This window comes from Sphaerodactylus townsendi, linkage group LG02 (genome assembly GCF_021028975.2).
Source record: "Sphaerodactylus townsendi isolate TG3544 linkage group LG02, MPM_Stown_v2.3, whole genome shotgun sequence".
NCBI classification, from domain to species: domain Eukaryota; kingdom Metazoa; phylum Chordata; class Lepidosauria; order Squamata; family Sphaerodactylidae; genus Sphaerodactylus; species Sphaerodactylus townsendi.
The window spans coordinates 83485345-83505568 of NC_059426.1; the positions used below are offsets into that span (position 1 = coordinate 83485345).

Genomic DNA, 20224 nt, shown 5'->3' on the forward strand with positions numbered 1-20224 from the left:
ATTATGAATTAGGAAAAACAAAAACACTTTTAGTGTTTTGTCGAACAATCTAAAATCGTACACCATGTCTTTTATGAGATAGTGTGCTTTAATTAAACTTTCATTAGTTGTGGGTTTTGCTGTTTGGTCCTCTTGCCCTTAAGAGTTTGTCATCTTAGTCTAAGTGCTGAAGATGTAGAAATGGATGTAATCACATAGCCCACTAGGGACTAGTGTGTATTTAAAGCATGAACTAAACAGAGCCATGTTTGATATATGTTGAAGGACCCAGCTGTCTTCACAAGAGTGCCAAAACACTTAAGACAGTTCACATCTACTATTGGAGTTGGGATTCATGATCCAGAAACTACTATTTTGTAACAGAGACAACCAACACCCCTGGTAGCTAAAAGAAAAGGTACAGTTCATAATTTTTCATCTTTCCTTGATAAATATAACAAGTTTCAGAAGTTATATGCTTAGTTTTTTTAAAAAAATGTTTTCTTCACATGTTTTATATATATGTAGTAATCAGTTCATTCTAATAGGTGGGTAACTGTAAAAATGTCCCACATTTTGAATAAATAAGAATTTTATTGGACTGCCACCAGAACTCTGGAAGACTTCTTCAACAGGACCCAGAACTAATGATCCAGAAACTTCTTTAATGTAAGAGTCTTGGAAACCAGAAGAAAGGGCACAGTTTACAGTAATTAATTATTGCTTGTGATATTTAAATTAGGGACATAATATGAACAGGGTTTTTTTAATATGTTTTCTTCAGGGTATTTATAATGAGTGGCATAATGTTGATTTTAATAGATGGGTAAACATGTCCAAATAATCAGTGTTTTGAATAAATTATCAATCTATTGAGTTATGTTAGGCCTCTCAACATGCAGGATTAGCTGGGGAATTCCATGCAAAGTTCGTTATCAGTTGCCCCATCATATAGTGAGTTGAAACTTCTACCTTTAAGAGCCCCATTGGCACAGAAACCCTTCCCTTGCCACTTGGAAGGTGGTAAAGTAGGAACGTATTTTAGAAATGTTACATAAAGAAACAGGGCTGTGATGTGGAAAGCATCATAGAACTTCTTAAAATACTATGTTTTGTGACTGCCACTGGGCATTGCACTTTATTCAGGTACTAAATGTTAATTAATAATTGTATTGTCAAAGGCTTTCACAGCCGGATTCAACTGGTTGTGGTGGGTTTTCCGGGCTGTGTGGCCGTGGTCTGGTGGATCTTGTTCCTAACATTTTGCCTGCATCTGTGGCTGGCATCTTCAGAGGTGTATCACAGAGGGAAGTGATACCCACCACAACCAGTTAATTAATAATTGGTTGCCATCAAGTCCCAACTGACTCATGGTGACCCCAGGACCATGGTGTTTTCAAGGCAAGAGAGGAACAGAAGTGATTTGTTTTTTTCTTTCACTACATAGCAACCCCACTCTTCCTTGATGGTCTTCCGGCAAAGGAATAACTGTGGCTGATCCTGATTAGATTGGGCTATTCAGGTGGGTATCAAATGTTACTGATAGAATATACTAATATGACTACCAGCAGAAGGAGGTATTATGTGTGGTTGCAAGGATACTGTCTAGATATCTTTTTGCACAGAGACACATTGCCCCTACACATGTAGGATCTATCAATGAGGACAAGGGTCACTGTGCTTTTGTTTAGTGTTCTACCATTCTCTCATGTAGAGAAAACTAATAGATTATACAGAAGAAAGTTAAATACATTGAAAGTCATTAAGGCAGGGGTTAAACTGCACTCTATTCCTACTGATATCATTAATTCAGAATTGAGCTTGCACTTGCCAGTTTTGTTCCATTTCTTCATATGCTGTATATGGGTTCTGGCTTAGCCACTCAGGGATGAGTCAAAATGTTGAGTGCTACTTTTAAGTACATTCAAACATAATAGTATGAAAAGTAGAAAGATGGGAATGGACATTTCAATTCCTCTGATAGTTTAAAATAACTGAGATTTTTATTTACACAGATCATAAACGCAGAAAGCCCAAGTGTGTCATTATGGCAACTGAGGTCATTCAGATGGAAACAAAATTCCAGCAGCATCAATCCTTTGAGATGTCCAAATCAGTGGAACACACATCTCAGACCACCAAAATTGTAGGAGGCAAGTATTTTTGATGACAGTTGCCAGAAACTCAGTCTGTTAGTTCTGATCTCGCAAAAGGTAGTAAAACTGAGGGCCAAACTACACATTACATTGGAGATCTCTGCTTGATCCTCTGACATGTAGCCTAACTATGGGGGTGGGGGTGATTTGATGGGGGCTGTGCTTCTAATAAAAGGGATTTAACTACCATACTATTTAACCAATAGTTTTCCAAATAATTTAGTGAAGTTCACCAAATAATTTAGTGAAATGGTTAACAATACCATGTTTACTTTTGAAATCTGTTGTAAAATCTGGTCAATTAGTTTTATATGACTAATACATGGGTTTTGGTTACAGAGGAGATGGTTTCTAAGGAATCTTCTTCTGTTGTGGAGTCCTTCAGCATGGTCACCCTCTCATTTGAGATCCCTCCAGGAGAGAGCATCCCAGAATTTTTGGAGAAACCTCGTCCACTAACAGCTCCTGAAGGTAAGTGGCATCCTGATAATCACTTCATCACCAAGAAAACAAATATTGTTTCAACACCAAAACTGAAAAGAAAAATGATATGTGAATGCCAGAAAGCAGCTGTAAGAATGATTGGCTGAGCAAATGAAATAATTAATTTGGAATATAATGGGTAGTATGTCATTAAATAAAATATTTTTTAAAATTCATTGGATAATTTTCCTCATTTACTGACAGGAGACAAAGCTGTATTTCGAGCCAAAGTTCAAGGCAATCCGAAACCTAACGTAACATGGAAAAGGGAAAGTGGGATCCCAATAAAAGAAGGATCAAAGATGTTTTTCGACAGCATTAATAAGGAGTATGTCCTAAAGGTAATTTGTATGAGTAGCCGTTTAAAATCATTTCATTTGCTTATCTCCTTCTTAGTGTATACTGCAGTATTCCTTCAGCAGTGATCTTCAACAATGCAGTTTGCAATAGTATTTATGGTGACCAAAACACCGGTGAGATGCAGTAAACACATAACACATGAAGCTGCCTTATACTGAATCAGGCCATTGGTCCTTCAAGGTCAATATTGTCTATTCAGACTGGCAGTGGTTCTCCAGGATTTCCAGAAGAGGTATTTCACATCACCCACCACTGGATCCATTTAACTGGAGATGCCAGGGACTGAACCTGGGACTTTCTGCTTGCCAAGGTGGAGGCTCTGCTACTGAGCCACAGGCAAAATGTATGCTGTCTTATAAGACTAACACTTTAATTTTAGAGCCACTGTCTTTATTGATGAATCTCAGCATGATGTAAGTATGACAGATTACACTGCATTTAGATGTCATAACAAGCTGCAATTAAGCTGTCCTCAGGTATGAACACACCTTGTTTTCTGCATTCATAACTCTCTGCAGTTTTGAAACACAGATGCTAGACTTTCCAATGTGATCAAGCTCTAATTCACGATGACATCCAAAAATGAGGTTGTCTTCATTTGAACATCACAGTGAACTGGAACCTTATCAAACTGGCAATTTCTGCATTGAATTCTACACACAAAAGGGAAGAAGGCATAAGAGTACAACAAATAAGCTTTGTCAGTGCCTGCTTGTAGTTTAATTGCAGCTTGTCATGGCAGCAAGATTCTGCCACCATAATTTATTTTCTAGCAATGTTGACAGTGCTCAATCTAGAGGAAGGATGTCGGATGGCCCTACAATTGTTTTGTGACAATCACATTCAATACTTTTTTGAGAAGGCTACAGGGCAAGGACCCTGAGCTGGATGACCCAGGCAAGCCTAATCTCAACAGATCTCAGAAGTTAAGCAGAGTTGGCTCTGATTAGTACTTGGATGGGAGAATGCCAAGGAAGTTCAGGATCGCTACCCTGAAGCAGGCAATGGCAAGCCACCTCTACATTTTTCTTGCTTTGGAAGCCCTATGGGGTCTCCAGTGGACTGCAACTTGACAGGATTTTTCATTCATCATCAAGTAAGAGATATGGCTTGGTAACCATTCACTCTCTCCCTACTTTTCCCCTCATAATCTGGGCACTACATTAATTTATTTGTTAAAATATTTGAATCTTACTTCTGCCCAGAGAAGTTTCAAGTTGTTGTTTGTTGTGCAGACCCCCAAAAGAACTCTGGCAAATACCAAAGCAATATAATGAAACATTCCAGAAAGAATAATATTCCAAGACATCAGAATATTCTTACTCTTTTTCCAGTGCTCCTGAACAAGTTATTTTTAGAAGCTTCCTGAAAACCAGTTGATCAGGGGTCTCCCTGACATTCTTAGGTAAACTGCTCCAAAAATTGGGTCTACAACCAAAAAAAGCCCATGACTAATTGACTGCAGTTTTAATCGGCCTGTGGAAAAAATAAAAAGATGAAATTGGGAAAAAAGCAGTGTTGTTTCACAGATCATCCAGTTTAATATTTATTTATTTATTATATTTATTATTTAGATTTCTATACTGCCCTATCCCCAAGGGGCTCCGGGCTTCATTCATGTATGCCTTCTACATTATAAATAATTTTAATCCACTATCTCGACTGCACAACTAATTTTTCGCCTCAAGATATTTTTAATCCAGCTTTCCCCAGAGCTGCTTACTATATACCTAATCTTCAGATATAGTTATATCTTAGGTTGCTTCCACATGGCAACAATTCTCAATGGAGCTCTCAGGCCCCTTCCACACATGCAGAATAATGCACTTTCAATCCACTTTCATTGCACTTTGCAGGCTGGATTTTACTGTGAGGAATGGCAAAATCCACTTGCAAACAATTGTGAAAGTGGATTGAAAGTGCATTATTCTGCACCCCTTATTCTGAAGGGGCCTCATTGCCTCTGTATTCACAGCAGCAGCAGCAACCAAGCAAGCACATTGCCATCTACTCCACACTTCACTTGTCCCAGCGTGCCCATGGCTGTCATTCCCCCTGGTGCCACCAGAGGACCTTTTCAGGATTTCAAAAATCTGTAATTGGCATATCAGTATAGCATTAAGCCACAGTGATTGATTACTGATTTTTAAGGCTCACCTTTGGTAGTGTACTTTTTGCTGCATTGGAAATTAATTGACTTTGAAGGATTCCATTTCTAGTAAAGACTTTTTCTGTTTGTAGGTGTGTTTAATTGGATAAACCTTTAGAGAATGCTTGGGTTGGACGTGGGATGTTACTTGCTAAGTATGTAGTAATTACATTGTCAAAAACATTCACATCTGGAATCAACTGGCTGTTTTGGGTTTTCCAGGTTGTCTGGTTATGGTAGTTTGTGCTCTTAACATTTCTCCCACATCTATGACTGGCATCTTCAGAGGCATGTCACAGTGAGATCTATTTCTCTCCATGGCACAGTGTGGAGTGATATACCCAACCATAAATCACTCCACAGTGTGCCACAGAGAGAAACACATCTCACTGTGACATGCCTCTGAAGATACCAGCCATAGATGAGGGTGAAACATTAGGAGTAAAAACCACCAGATCATAGCCATACAACCTGGAAAACCCACAACAGTCAGTATGATGTAGTAGTAGTAGTAGCAGTAGTAGTAGCAGTAGTAGTAGTAGTAGTAGTAGTAGTAGTAGTAGTAGTAGTAGTAACAACCTTTATTGGGATATTCATTATACCATTGTGAATTCATATCAACTTTAAATATTTAAAATGAATAAAAGATTAGTATTAAAAGAGACTAAAATTATACATAGTTAATTAAAACAATTTACAAGTTTCGGTAGAAAGAGAAACTTTGAAGGATTTCATTTTTAGAGCTTCCATCAGTCTGTTTTTCTCACTAAGGGTCTGTTTTTCTCACTAAGGAATTCCTTTCAGGGACAAAACAGACCTTGTAATGCAAAATCTATGAATGGATTCCCTGCCTTTTAAAAATTAATTTAAATGGCAACTATGGCCCTGATCAGAGCTTCAATAGATAAGAAGGGGGTTAACTCTTTTCACTACATTGTTGCAGTGCACTGCATCTGCATCCCCTCTTCAAATTATTATTTGCCCCATATGGGACTTCATCCTTTGTTTGTGGGGTAAATAATCACCCTGCAGATTCTGATTGGAAAAATGGTGCAAAAGAAAGACTTAACCCTAATTTTCCCTATGCCAGAGCTCTAATTCAAATCATGCCAGCGCAATTTTATACTTAAAAAATACAAAGTTGCTCACAACTGCTGATTTGACTTTCAGGCATCAGAAATATAATACAAGTAGGAAAGTTATGTTGGCTGCATGACGTCTGTAAGCATTGTTTGCTTGGTTTTGCTCTTCCTGTGCAGTTAGAGAATGTCACCTCAGATGATGCAGACAATTACAAGTGTGTTGTTTCCAATCCCCATGCTGACATCATCTACACTGTGTCTCTGAATGTAGCTGAAGGTAAGCACCAAACAAGACTTTGGAGAAGTAATCACCCTGCACAATCAAAAGGCTCCCTGGACTTAAAAAACAGGGAAACCCTACAATAGCAATGTAACAATGAATTCATTTTTCTGGCACAACACTGCGACAAAACAAAAAAGGGGGCAGATCCCTAATAAAAATGTAGATAAAAGAGAAAACAAGACTAAGGCCGTTTCCGCATGGCCTCTAAGCGCCCCCACGCCGGCAAGAACTCTGCCGGCGTGGGGGTGGAGGCCCGTTCGCACACAAGCCGCATAGCGGTAGCGCTTTGGCCCAGCAGAGAGAACCATCGGCAGGAGAGGCGGCTCCGCATCGGACGCCTCTTCCCCTTCCCTCTCATTACCTCAGTCAGCCTATGCGGTTGTCCTGCGCTGGCCTCCTAATTTTGCCTCCTTTGCCCTCCGACCTCCAGAGGGTCGGAGGACAGCGTAGGAGAGGGACTTAGGAGGCCAGCAGGACGCACGACAGGGACGAGGGAAGCGGGAGAGGGAAGGGGAAACAGCGTGGCGGTTCCTGGCGGTGCTGTTCGCGACCGCGCTGGGCTGAAGATCGCTGTCCTCAAAACAACCTTTAAAGCTGGTTGTTTTTTAGGCGCCCTGGACGCCGCCTCTGAGGGAGGGGAAGGGCAGCACAGGTCGGCGCTTTGCTTTATATTTCAGCAGCGCCGGCTGCGCTTGTGCTTAACAGCGGCCTAGGGCGGCGCTTTTATCGCCTCAAGCCGCCGTTTTTGGCCCATGCGGAAACGGCCTCAGAAAGAAAAATAAAGTACTAAAAGTAGTCCAAGAATCTATGCAATTGATACCACAAGTAAGAGACTGCCAGGAGTTTAGACTATGGTTTGCTGTGATTGTTTTGAGAGTAATGTTTATCTATTCATTTGAAACATTTATTAGCTGTGCTTCTACTGTGCTGCACTCAAAGTGATTTGCAACATTGACTGCGCCCAACCGCAGCTCTCCCTGCTCACTCTCAGCCTTTGGGAGGCTCGGACAGGAAAAGACAGTTCACTTTGTTGAGGGGGAATGGCTCACCACTTCCCTCTTGGGTCCACTTTCTGGAACATTGCATGCACAAGCCCCAACTCAAAAACAATAGTTATAAAACACATCAGAAACATCAAAATCTCAATTAGGACTACCAATTAATTAAAATTAATAAACATTAAATTACCCAAGTGCAGTTCTAAATGAAACTATCTTCAGCTGCCTCCTGAAGATCGAAAGTGAAAAAACCAGGCATATTTCCCAAAATTGTGAGGCCGTCTCATGTACCCTCTCGTGCCTGTGGCCAAGGCGAGCACAAAAACCAGTGTGGTGCAGTGGTTAGAGTTTCAGGCTAAAATCTGGAAGACCCATGAAAGCTCACTGGGTGACTTCAGTTCCCAATAATGGAAAAAGGCCAGTGGCATGTCTTGGGGGCAGGGGGTCTTGCGACCCAGGCAACACTCGCCTCGGTCACAAGGGGAGCACATTCAGCCGCCTCTTTCCCCCCTGCAACTCTACACACCTGACTCTGCTCACACAGCCCACCACCTCCCAAAGACAGTCACCTTACCATTGACACACACACACCCTAGTTGTAATACTATGCAGGCTGTCCTTGCAGCTTGTTTTTAAGGCTCTCTGGTGAGTTAGAAAAAAAGCAGCAACATGCTTACCGGATTGCTACAGCAGCCCCAACTCCGGCCACCATCTTGGAATTACCATATATACTCAAGTATAAGTCGAGGGGGGCTTTTTCAGTATTAAAAATGTGCTGAAAAAGTTGGCTTATACTCGAGTATATATGGTACTCCCTTTTACTTTTTACTCCCTTTAGAATTTAGGTGGTCTATGTTAATTATGTATTAATTTTTTTTCATTTTTTAGGTCAAGAAAAGTTGGACTTCAAAAAAATGTTGAAAAAAAGGTGAGGTTCTTCTTTCCATTACTGTGCAGTTTTCCTCTAGAAGGCTTCACTACAGACATTCCCATTACCATGTTCCAGTGTAATTGTTAGTAAGATGTTGAATTGATGCAGAGTAAGCAGGAAGTAGTAAGCAAGAAGACTGGAAGATGGCCAATGTCACACCAATCTTTGAGAAAGGATCTAGGGGGGACCCAGGAAATTACAGGCCAGTCAGTTTGACATCTGTTCCTGGTAAATTAGTAGAATCTATCATTAAAGATAACATTATAAAACATGTAGAAAAGCAAGACCTGCTGAGAAAGAGTCAGCATGGCTTTTGCAGAGGCAAATCCTGTCTTACAAACTTACTAGAGTTCTTTGAGGGTGTAAACAGGCATGTGGATAAGGGGGAACCAGTGGACATTGTCTACTTGGATTTGACAAAGTTCCTCACCAGAGACTGTTGAGAAAACTCAGCAATCAAGAAATAAGAGGGGAAGTCCTCCTATGGATTAAAAACTGGTTGAGAAACAGGAAGCAAAGAGTGGGTGTAAATGGGAAATTCTCACAATGGAGAGATGTAAGGAGTGGTGTCCCCCAAGGATCCGTTTTGGGACCAGTGCTCTTTAACCTATTCATAAATGACCTGGAAGTAGGGGTGGGTAGCGTGGTGGCCAAGTTTGCAGATACCAATTATGTAGGGGGGTGAGAACCACAAAGGATTGTGAAGAGCTCCAAGCGGACCTTGATAAATTAGGTGAGTGGGCTAAGAAATGGCAAATGCAGTTCAATGTAGCAAAATGTAAAGTGATGCACATAGGGGCAAAAAATCCAAACTTCACATACACGCTACAGGGGTCAGTGCTATCAGTCACAGACCAGGAAAGGGATTTAGGCGTCTTAGTTGATAGTTCCATGGGAATGTCAACTCAATGCATGGCAGCTGTGAAAAAGGCAAACTCTATGCTGGAGATAATTAAGAAAGGAATTGATAATAAAACCGCAAATATTGTCATGCCTTTATATAAAACCGTGGTGTAACCACACTTGGAGTACTGTGTCCAGTTCTGGTCGCCACATCTCAAAAAGGATATCGAAGAGATAGAAAAAGTGCAGAGAAGGGCAACAAGGATGATTGAGGGACTGGAGCACCTTCCTTATGAGGAGAGGCTGCAGCGTTTGGGACTCTTTAGTTTGGAGAGGAGACGTCTGAGGGGGGATATGATTAAAGTCTATAAAATTATGCATGGGATAGAAAATGTTGACAGAGAGACATTTTTCTTTCTTTCTCACAATACTAGAACCAGGGGCATACCACAAAAATGCTGGAGGGAAGTAAATTAGGACTAATAAAAGTGAAAACACTTCTTCACGGAACGCGGTGGATTGGTGTTTGGAATATGCTGCCACGGGAGGTGGTGATGGCCACTAACCTGGATAGCTTTAAAAGGGGCTTGGACAGATTTATGGAGGAGAAGTCGATCTCTGGCTACCAATCTTGATTCTTCTTGATCTGAGGTTGCAAATGCCTTAGCAGACCAGGTGCTCGGGAACAACAGCAGCAGAAGGCCATTGCTTTCATCTCCTGCATGTGAGCTCCCAAAGGCACCTGGTGGGCCACTGCAAGTAGCAGAGAACTGGACTAGATGGACTCTGGTCTGATCCAGCAGGCTCTTTCTTATGTTCTTAAGTTCTTATGAGATGGATTGACTCTGCAAAGGAAGCCACAGCTGTCAGTTTGCAAGACCTGAGCAAGGTTGATGATATGACATTTTGAAGGACATTAATTCATAGGGCCACCATGAGTCAGAAGCGACTTGCTGGCATTTAATATATATACAAGCAGGAGCTGTTAGTGTTCTTACAGAAGACTTATCAATGTGTGGGTAAGACTACAAGAGTTAATCACAACCATTAATGAGGAATCAAACAATACATGAGTCAATTTTACCTATTTGCTGTTTCAAATGGTTTTCCTATCTCCCAGCTTTCCAACATGGATTACAAAGTAGTATCCAGAAGATCATACAATGGTTCACTGTACTTTTCTCCTATAGTGTCTCAGTCTCTATGATAAAAGTTATAGCCCATAAATACTCATACAGACCCCTAATGCAGCAAATAACATCTACTGAGTCCATTTTGAGTCAGAAATATTGCACTCAAAAGACTGAAGCCCCTCTCCTTCCACACTATGGTCCCAGTTTGAATCTGTGTCCTGCGTACTTGGGAAATGAGCTCCTTCTTACCTGATGTCTGACTGTCTCAGTCAAAATTAGATCAGGGAAACCAAGCACTGAATATTACAAATTGTAATATGTAGTTTGACCCTGAGACAATGGAGTTATAAGCAGACGATTCTATATAGAACTCAATAGGTGTGGTGGGGAACAGGGAGAGGCAAGAACTAAGAATCATAGAGTTAGGAGAGGCCATACAAGCCATCTAGTCCAGCCCCCTGCTCAATGTAGGTTCTGCCCAGAGCATCCCTGAGAACTGTTTCTCCAGTTGCTGCTTCAAGACTGCCAGTGAGGGGGAGCTCACCACCTCCCTAGGTAGCCAATTCCACTGTTGAACAACTCTTACTATTAAAAAAATGTTTCCCATTATTGCAAGTTTTGTCCTACTCCTCTAAGTGCACCCCTTCAAATAATTAAAGAGAGCAATCATATTCCCCCTCAACCTCCTCTTCTGCAGACTAAACATACTCAAGTCCTTCAGCCTTTCCTCATAGGGCTTGGTCTCCAGGCCTCTAATCATCCTTGTCACTCTCCTTTGTACCCACTCCATTCTATCCACATCCTTTTTGAAGTGAGGTCTCCAGAACTGCACACAGTACTTCATGTGTGACCTGACTAATGCAGTGTGCAGTGGGACAGTAATATCTTGCAATTTGGTTGTTATGCCATGTGGGCTGGAGTTGATACACCCCAAGATTGCATTAGCCTTTTTTGTCCCTGCATCATACTGGCTGCTCATATTTAACTGATGGTCCACTCATATCCCAAGATCTTGCAACCCAGAAGTGTATCCCCCATCCAGTATGCATGTTCCTCGTTTTTGTTATCCAGATGCAGAACTCAGCACTTATCTTTGTTGAATTGCATCTTGTTCACATTCACCCACCTTTCCAGTGTGTTTAGATCTCGTTGAATTCTATCTCTAACTTCTGGTGTATTCACTGTTCCCAATTTGGTGTTTTCTGCAAATTTCATGAGTAATCCCTCCATACCTTCATCTAGGTAATTTAAAAAAATTGAAAAGTAGCAGCCACCAAACTGATCCCTGTAGCAACCCACTGGACACCTCCCTCCATTAAGATGGCATGCCATTGACAACTATTCTTTGGGAGCAGTTCTCCAACCCGTTCCCTATCCACCTAAGTATCATATAGTCCAGTCCACAGTCTTCTAGTTTATCCATCAGAATACATGAAGAACTCTGCCAAAAGCTTTATTGAAATCCAAGTCAAAAGTTTTATTGAAATCTAGCATTACTCAATCCAGTAAACCTGACAGTGTATCAAAGAAGGGAAAAAGGTTGGTGTGGCAGGACCTATTGGGGACAAATCCAAGATATCTAGGCAACTTCAACACTAGCTGTAACACAAACCTAATGTGGGGGGGGGGGGGAAGGAAAGGGATTCCCCTTTCACACGTTCCAAGCCCCAGGGAGTTATTCCCTCATGAATTATTCCTTATTGACCTTAAGGATCTCCCTAATAATAACCACCAGAGCCTGTATCGCCTTACAGTTCCACAACAAAAGGTTTTATTTAAAACAGCAACGTCAAAGATTTGTATTGTCGAAGGCTTTCACGGCCGGAATCACTTGGGTGCTGTGTGGTTTCCGGGCTGTATGGCCGTGTTCTAGCAGCATTCTCTCCTGACGTTTCGCCTGCATCTGTGGCTGGCATCTTCAGAGGATCTGATGTTGGAAAAGCAAGTGGAGTATATATCTGTCCAGGGTGTGTGGGGAGTGTCCAGGGTGTGTGGGGAAACCTTGTCTGTGAGTAACAAAGGCGGCAACCAGGTCAATAGTTGAGGGCATCTGAATAGAAGTGTGAGTAACAATGAAGACTATAGCCTGGGAGTAACCCTGTAGATAGCAAGGTCACTGGTGGGAGCATCTGAATAGAAGTATCCTGGCCTTTGTTTCTTTTGTCTATGGTCATCCTGTGTTTGTGTGGAGCTGGTTTGACACAGTCTTGACCCTAGTATTTTTTCAACACTGGGCAGCTGCCCTGTCTTATTTTCAGAGCTTCTTCCCTTCCTGTTAAAATTGTCCATGTGCTTATGTATTTCAATTGCTTCTTTGTGTAGTATGACGGAGTGGTTTTCAGAGTGGTCCAGAATTCTGTTTTTTCAAATAATATTTTATGTCCAGGTTGGTTTATCAAGTGTGTTCTGCTATTGCTGATTTTTCTGGCTGAAATAGTCTGCAGTGCCTTCTCGTGTCTTTTGATAATGCGGTTCAGGCGCTTCTCATGCTTGGTGGTTCCTAAGTGTAGACCTTGTCCACAGCCAGCTGGTATGAGTAGACTCCTGCAGTGGCTAGAGGATCCCTCTATCCTTTGGTTGAACGTGAAGCATCTGTTGAATTTTCTTTAGTGCGGGTCTGTAGATTGTTTGTAGGTTGTGCTTCTTCATCAGTTTTCCCATGCGATCAGTGGTTCCCTTGGATGTATGGTAAGAACACTTTCCCTCTAGATGGCTCTTCTTATCTCTTGTTCATGTGCTTGTTCTTGGTCTTGCAGCCCCCTTCTGATTTCTGTATTAGGAGTAACCATTAGCCTGTAGAGCCCTGTTTAGTGGATTCAATTCATCTCTTGTGGTAGAGGTGAGGTTCACAGACCTTGCTGTTTGCTGATGTGTACCAAGCTTTTATGGTGCTCCTTTTTTGCCCTGGATGGTGATTGGAGTTTTTGTGTAGATATCTGTCTGTGTGAGTAGGTTTTCTGTATACTGTGTGTCCCAATTGCTGGTTTGGTTTGCGGATGACTAAAACATCTAAAAATAAAATACCATTTTATTGGTATTGAATCACCTAAACAGATGAATTGAATCACCTAAACAGGGCTCTACAGGCTAATGGTTACTCTAATACAGAAATCAGAAGGGCTAAAAAAGCACTTCGGCTAGAACAAGCCATGAACAAAGATAAAGACATCTAGAGGGAAGGGTGTTCTTACCATACATCAAGGGAACCACTGATCGTGACAGGGAAAACTTCGATGAAGAAGCACAACCTACAAACAATCTACAGACCCACTAAGAAAATTCAACATTACTGCTCAGCAAAGGATAAGAGGGATCCTCTAGCCACTGCAGTGAGCTCCACGATACCATGCAGCTGTGGACAAGTCTACATAGGAACCACCAAACGCGAGCGACAGACACGTGACAGAAACACGAAAAGGCACTGCAAGTATCATTTCCAGCCAGAAAATCAGCAATAGCAGAACACATGATGTAAAACCAACCTGGACATAGAATATTAATTGAAAAAAACAGAAATTTGGACCACTTCTGAAAAGCCACTACTGGCCAGACTACACAGAGAAGCAATTGAAATCCATAAGCACATGGACAATTTCCAACAAGTGAAGGAAGAAACTCTGGAAATGAACAGAACTTGGCTGCCAGTGTTGAAAAATACTTTTCAGGGTCACACTGTGTCAAACCAGCTCCACACAAACACAGGATGACCATAGACAAAAGAAACAAAGGCCAGGATACTTCTATTCAGATGCTCCCACCAGTGACCTTGCTATCTACAGGGTTACTCCCAGGCTATAGTCTTCATTGTTACTCTTCACACTTCTATTCAGATGCCCCTCAACTATTGACCTGGTTGCCAGCCTTTGTTACTCACCAGACAAGGTTTCCCTCACACACCCTGGACACTCCCCACACACCCTGTGACAGATATATACTCCACTTGCTTTTCCAACATCAGATCCTCTGAATATACTCAGCCACAGATGCAGGCTAAACGGCCAGGAGAGAGAATGTTGCTAGAACAATGCCATACAGTCTGAAACCATACCACAGCACCCAACGTCAAAGATTTCTTTGGCAGGGTTGAGGAACACATAAACAAAAAAAAAGAACAGAAGTATGTATTGACATTCAGACAGTTTGTTTAGGCTGTCAGATGGTCCTGTGACCAACAGTGAAATGTTTGAGTCCCTGCCTAGAATCCCCGTGCATTCTTAGGGTCACCCTAATTTTATATTTTCAGCAGCTCTGACAGGTTTTCGGGCTTAGACTCCTTTTCTGGAGACTCCCCTACTCCTAACTTCCCAGAGCAAAGACCCTCTGCAGCACTCTAGCTGCCTCTTTTTTTTTCTCCCAGGCAATTCCCCCCAGCCAATCAGGACTGGGCAGGACTTAACTATTTCAGTGCAGTTTCTCACTGGAAATCACTTCTCAAATATGGGCATTTGTCACTAGCCATCTCTTAAACCACGTGGACCGGGGCTGGACAGCTCTGCCTGTCTATAAAATATGAGAAAGCACAATAGTTAGTAAAATCTTGAACCTAAAAACTGCCAAGAAAATTGGATCCCAGATTACCCGGAGCCCAAAGCCCAACTAAATGGAACTTGAACACATCCTAAGCCACACAGGTCAGAGCATTTTTAAAAGAAGGGAAAGATGAAAAAATATAAGTATCTAGAAAGTAAAGCACAGTGCACTGGAAATAAGTCATCTTTAGGTATTTAAACAAGTTGAATGATCATAGGTCCTCCTTTGAGCCCTGGACATTTTATTTTTGTGAGAATGCTGGAAATTATAAGAACTCCTCTCAGCTTAACAAATTCATGGAAACAGCCAGTTCATCTCACACATGCAGGGGGCCACCAGCACCAAAGAAAAAAGAGAAGAGGGTAGTTGATGAGAAAGAAATGTTGGAGATCCTCTCCAAAGTACCCAAGAAGGATTTCGAGAAAGTCTGCATGGAATATGGGTTCACAGATTTCCGAGGGCTCCTTAAAAAATTGAAGGAGATGAAGAAAAAAGTAGAAGTTGAGGTAAGTGATGCCATCAAACTCCAAAGTGCTGGGTCAAGATATGTCTGTTTCTGAGTACATCATAAAATATTTCAACTGCATTGCAGTATTTTTCTTCAAATTACGCAGTGACAGTGGGTTGGATCCCACCAGCTTTTCTGGTGAGTAAAAAGGAAGCAGGTTTCCTCTTTGATCACCAAAAAGATGGGAATTATGTCAAACTGAATGAAAAAGATGGCTGGATTCAATACAAAATTATCTAGTGTTGCAGTATTATTCACATAGCAAGCAGGAAATGATTGTTTTGAATTTACATTGGAACAAATAACACAGATCAGTGTATACATAGCTGGAATGTAGAGCTTGGTTGAAGGGCAAAAATCAATAAGAATATAACATTCTTATATATAACATTTTTTACAACCTGAAAACAAAGAAATGTTTAGTTATAAAGAGCTGTGAGGGATCTGCTGGGCTACAAACTATGGGTTGGATCCAGATATGCCCTTGTTTCCACTAGAAATGAAGACACATTTTGCTATTTCCCCCCTCTCATGAATAATAAACAAATCAAAAGCAGAGTTTTTAAGAAATAACAAAACAAAGTTGGGATGTGGCAAATTATGTAGAATTCTGGTTTGTTCTTAACTAATTGATATTACAGGCGGTACGAATTCTGAAACCCCTGGAAGATGTTTCTGTTAAAGTGGATGCTACAGCAATATTTGATACTATCTTGGAACTCAGAGACCCCAATACTAAGCTGATATGGTCAAAGGTAATCTTTATTTCAGTTTCAAATAATAAAGCTGATATCCGGAATCAAAGGCTAACTGCCATAGGTTTTAATCATATTGCCGATGTTGGCTTCCATAGTTGTCTCAAGCCATTCTAATTCAATCGGACTTAAAAGAGGAATACCACGACAGTCATAAGGTGGCACAGTAGTATATACAGAACATAAACATAGCAATACAAATTTTAACACTCATTTCTTTTGCTACTTTTGGGGAATTTTTTCCAAAGTTTCACTGTCATTTGTTTATTTGCCCTTGTGCTGCTATCCATAAATTCATTATTCAAGCAACATTCACTGCTTTTCAGCCCTTTACTGTCATCGCTGTCTGGGCCTATATATGATTATCACTTGGGACTTTCTTATATAGTGTTGCCTTGCATATCTGAATGAGTTGTCACACATCTAATGACACAAAGAGAAATCTCATGTTACCTGAGTCACCTCAAAAAGAATACTTCTCAATGTAGTCATTTCATACATTCAAGTGCCAGGCAGTGCATGCTGAGCAATCAAATTATGCCTGTGCTTATGGAAATCTACATTTAGATACTACCACTCCCAGTTTATATGCCCAGTTTTATGCCATCTCTGTGTTCTTGCTAAGATGTCCTTTTTTTTTCTTTTACAGGGCGATGAACCTTTGCGTATTCAGTATTCTCTTGGGAAGTACGACACAAAACAGATGGGCACCAAGTATATGCTCTACATCACTAATGTGAATGAAAGTGACATGGGAACATACAATGTTTTCGTAGGTGACACAAAGCTCTCAGCACAACTGAAAGTAATAGGTAAATTTGTTTTTTAATTATAGACGAAAAAGAAAGATAAGCATTATCAGTTAGATCCAATTACTCTCTTTTGTTAGTTACATCCAGTGATTCTCTTCCTCCCTGTCTTCTTCCAGTGAAGGAATAATTCATAATTAATTATGATTCAAATAGTCCCTTCCACCACATTGGATCCAATAACTATTTTGCTAAGCCTTTGTTTGACTCCATTGGAAGAAGCTGAAGGAGGAAGACTTATCAGAGGGGCCATTACATCCACTTCTTCCATATCTTCAACATGTGCAAGTCTTATTAGTTCTGATATACTATCATTTCTAGAACTACACCAATTAGCTCGCCTTTGTAGATCTACACAGGAGCTCATGTTCCAATCCACACTGTAGATATTTTCCCACTTCTAAGGACAAATATAAAGAGTGAAGATTGTTGTTTGTCTCATATTTTAATAGATGAGCCCTTGAGGTTTTTAGCAGACTTGCAGCCTTTGAAAATAACTGAGAGGCAGACTGCTATATTTGAGATTCGCCTGTCAAAGAAGGTGCCCAATTTCACCTGGAAATTCAATGGGAAGGAGCTGAAGCGGGATGACAAGTATGAGATCATCTCATCAGAAGATGGGTTAACTCACACATTGAAAATTAAGGATGCACGCCCAAGTGACGTGGGTGAAATCAGTGCTGAAGCTGGACAAATGGTAACAAAGGCTGCACTTTCCATCCAACGTGAGTAATGCTGAAGGTGTACGGGTATCTCATTGCCTGTGCTACTCAAATTTAAAGCAAGTAACGTAAAGCGCTCAGCCACAGAAATTAAGCGTGACTTTCCGGCCACTGTCCCTCTTTAGTCACAAGTTCCTTTACTGTCAGATTCAATGCTAGCTAAGGAAAAATTACATTGAAGTCAATGGGTGTAACTCTGCATCAAAAAGAACTATACACACTCTGAGAACCATCTGCTCTCATATGAATAGAATAGAATTAGGATCAAAGTGGAGTATTCTAGGGTGGGGGGAGAGATGGTCCAGCACATTGCGGATGAAGTTACAATTCTACTTAGTTCTTTTTGTTGAAAAGATTATAGAAACATAGATTTACAATGTTTTAAATTAATAATAAAATAAATATCTAATCTACTTTTTGCTTTATAAATTCAGTATTATTACCTAGATCAAATTTTAAAATGTGGGAGCAGTACCAAAACGAAATTTAGTAAATACATCTAGCACATAAGAAAAGAATTCGTGCTTGGTTGTTGACTATAACACAAAAAGCAAACAAAAGCAGTGGGTTGAGGAAGCCATGTCATTTGCACAATCTAGATTTGATACATTTCAACAAATGATAGAATTATCATTGTTGATTATATGGGTTAATAGTGAAGTACAAGGAGACTTAATTCTATTTTTCAGTTCTATTTTTCTGAACACTGCTGAGAATGAGAAGTGTTCTGTTTGCAGTACTTACAGACCCATCTGGAGGGGTGGGGGGATGAAAGTACTTGGGGGAGAGGTGTGGCATTGCACTGGCGCATTTCCAAAAGTTGCTATTGGACAAACTCTACATAACCAATCTCTGTCCCTTCTCTCAAGGCACTCCGATTAAGTTTGTCAGGAATTTGAAAAATGTCCGAGTCAAGGAAAGGGGCAAAGCTTGCCTGGACTGTGAGCTGACTGCTAAAGATGTTACTTTGAAATGGATGAAGAATGGGAAAGTGATTGAGAGATCTAGCAAATATAACATGACCCATGAAGGGAAGATGGCAGAGCTGATTATTGATAATACTGAACTGAATGACTCAGGAGAATACATGGTAGTTGCTATGCAAGAAAATGACCCCACAGAGTACTACAGCAATTGCAATGTAACTGTGGATGGTAAGGTTGACCAAAGCAATGTGCTGAAATATGAAATGAAACAGTGGCACTGGAAGAGGGTCTCTGGTTCTAAGTTGTTAGGATGCAAGTGGCAGAATGGGGAGGAGATTGGCATCATGTTGATTTTAGTTTCCAGCCAGATGTGGCTTCTGTTTATTAAGGACTGAATCATGTGAACATTATGCACTATATAATCTGGAATAAAGTATAGCTGTTAGTTGAAGTGCAAAGCTATAGTTAAAACACTAGACATAAAATGGATGAGCTTAACTCAATGGTATCTCTTTTCCCACACACAAACCTTGTAAGGGAAAATGCAGAAAATGACTACTCTGAGCTGCTTGGAGGATCGTGGGGGAAATGTAATAAAGAGGATGAAAAGATTTACTAGCCCACTATAATACACTTAGTCACTTATTTCAGTTATATTGCTACTATCCAGAAAGGGGGAAATTGTTGTAGTTGCTATATAATTGACTATATAATTGCTATATAATTGACATTGCATAACTACTCTTGTCTGAGAAAGCAGCCATGCATAGTCATGTATCCACAAATACAGGATGAACACTACCCATGCTAAGCCTATAAAGTGGGAGAAGCACTGAAATCTGATTTTAAAAAGACCCTCAACCTGAGATTGTATTTGTAATAGAATTTCAAACCCTATTTGCAAGTTCAAGTATACCTTATTATTCTCAAATCCAATGATGCCATACTTGGTTTCAACAGTATGTTTCAACAGCCTTCATCCCCTGCGCTAATTAAGAGTATTTCCACCCTCTCCAGAGTATTCGCTACCGTGAAAAGTGGGTACGTCAGGATGCCCGAGCTCCAAACATAGAGACCGTCCAGCAGAGCTTTGTATTGGTTCACCGATGAGAAGTGCAGGAAGGTGTGTGGTTAAAGGATGGTAAAGAGGTAAGCAATTTATTTTGCTGTCAAAAGAACTCATATGTATGAACCTTATCACTAGTGTGGCTGACCTTTTGTAGAGTCAATATGTGAAGAAAAATATAGCAGCCATTTGAGCATGAAACTGAGAACAGGTTGGAGGTGAAATTATGAAGTTCATGACTTAGCTTTTTCAGACACTGACAATTGTAGGCCATTTGTGGTATAGAATTATAGAGTTGGAAGGGACTTTCTAGGGCTTTGATCTTTTGGTTGAATGCAGGAAACTAAACAAGCATATGGTTGTCCTGGCGCTAGTTTGAAAAAAAAACTCCCCCTGTGAGGATTAACCCCAATGTACTCCCCCCGAGCACTTTTATTATTAAGTCAAGCTACCCGGTGCCTGCCTGCAACAGCATCCTATCATCTTATGTACCATTGACATTATTTCATTG

The 20224-nt window shown here is 40.7% G+C and overlaps 1 protein-coding gene across 1 annotated transcript in view; it reads left to right on the plus strand.

Annotated features, from left to right (window-relative positions):
* Positions 1-244: 244 nt before the first annotated feature.
* Positions 245-20224, plus strand: part of IGSF22 (immunoglobulin superfamily member 22) — a 50426-nt gene continuing 30446 nt past the window's right edge. The window contains exons 1-13 of the mRNA XM_048484575.1: positions 245-397; positions 1427-1501; positions 1995-2132; positions 2475-2606; positions 2823-2959; positions 6387-6486; positions 8379-8418; positions 15256-15433; positions 16077-16190; positions 16840-17002; positions 17452-17724; positions 18591-18875; positions 19756-19796. Coding sequence (XP_048340532.1) covers positions 2027-2132; positions 2475-2606; positions 2823-2959; positions 6387-6486; positions 8379-8418; positions 15256-15433; positions 16077-16190; positions 16840-17002; positions 17452-17724; positions 18591-18875; positions 19756-19796 — 1569 coding nt within the window. The 5' untranslated portion in view covers positions 245-397; positions 1427-1501; positions 1995-2026. The remainder of the gene's footprint in view (positions 398-1426; positions 1502-1994; positions 2133-2474; positions 2607-2822; positions 2960-6386; positions 6487-8378; positions 8419-15255; positions 15434-16076; positions 16191-16839; positions 17003-17451; positions 17725-18590; positions 18876-19755; positions 19797-20224) is intronic.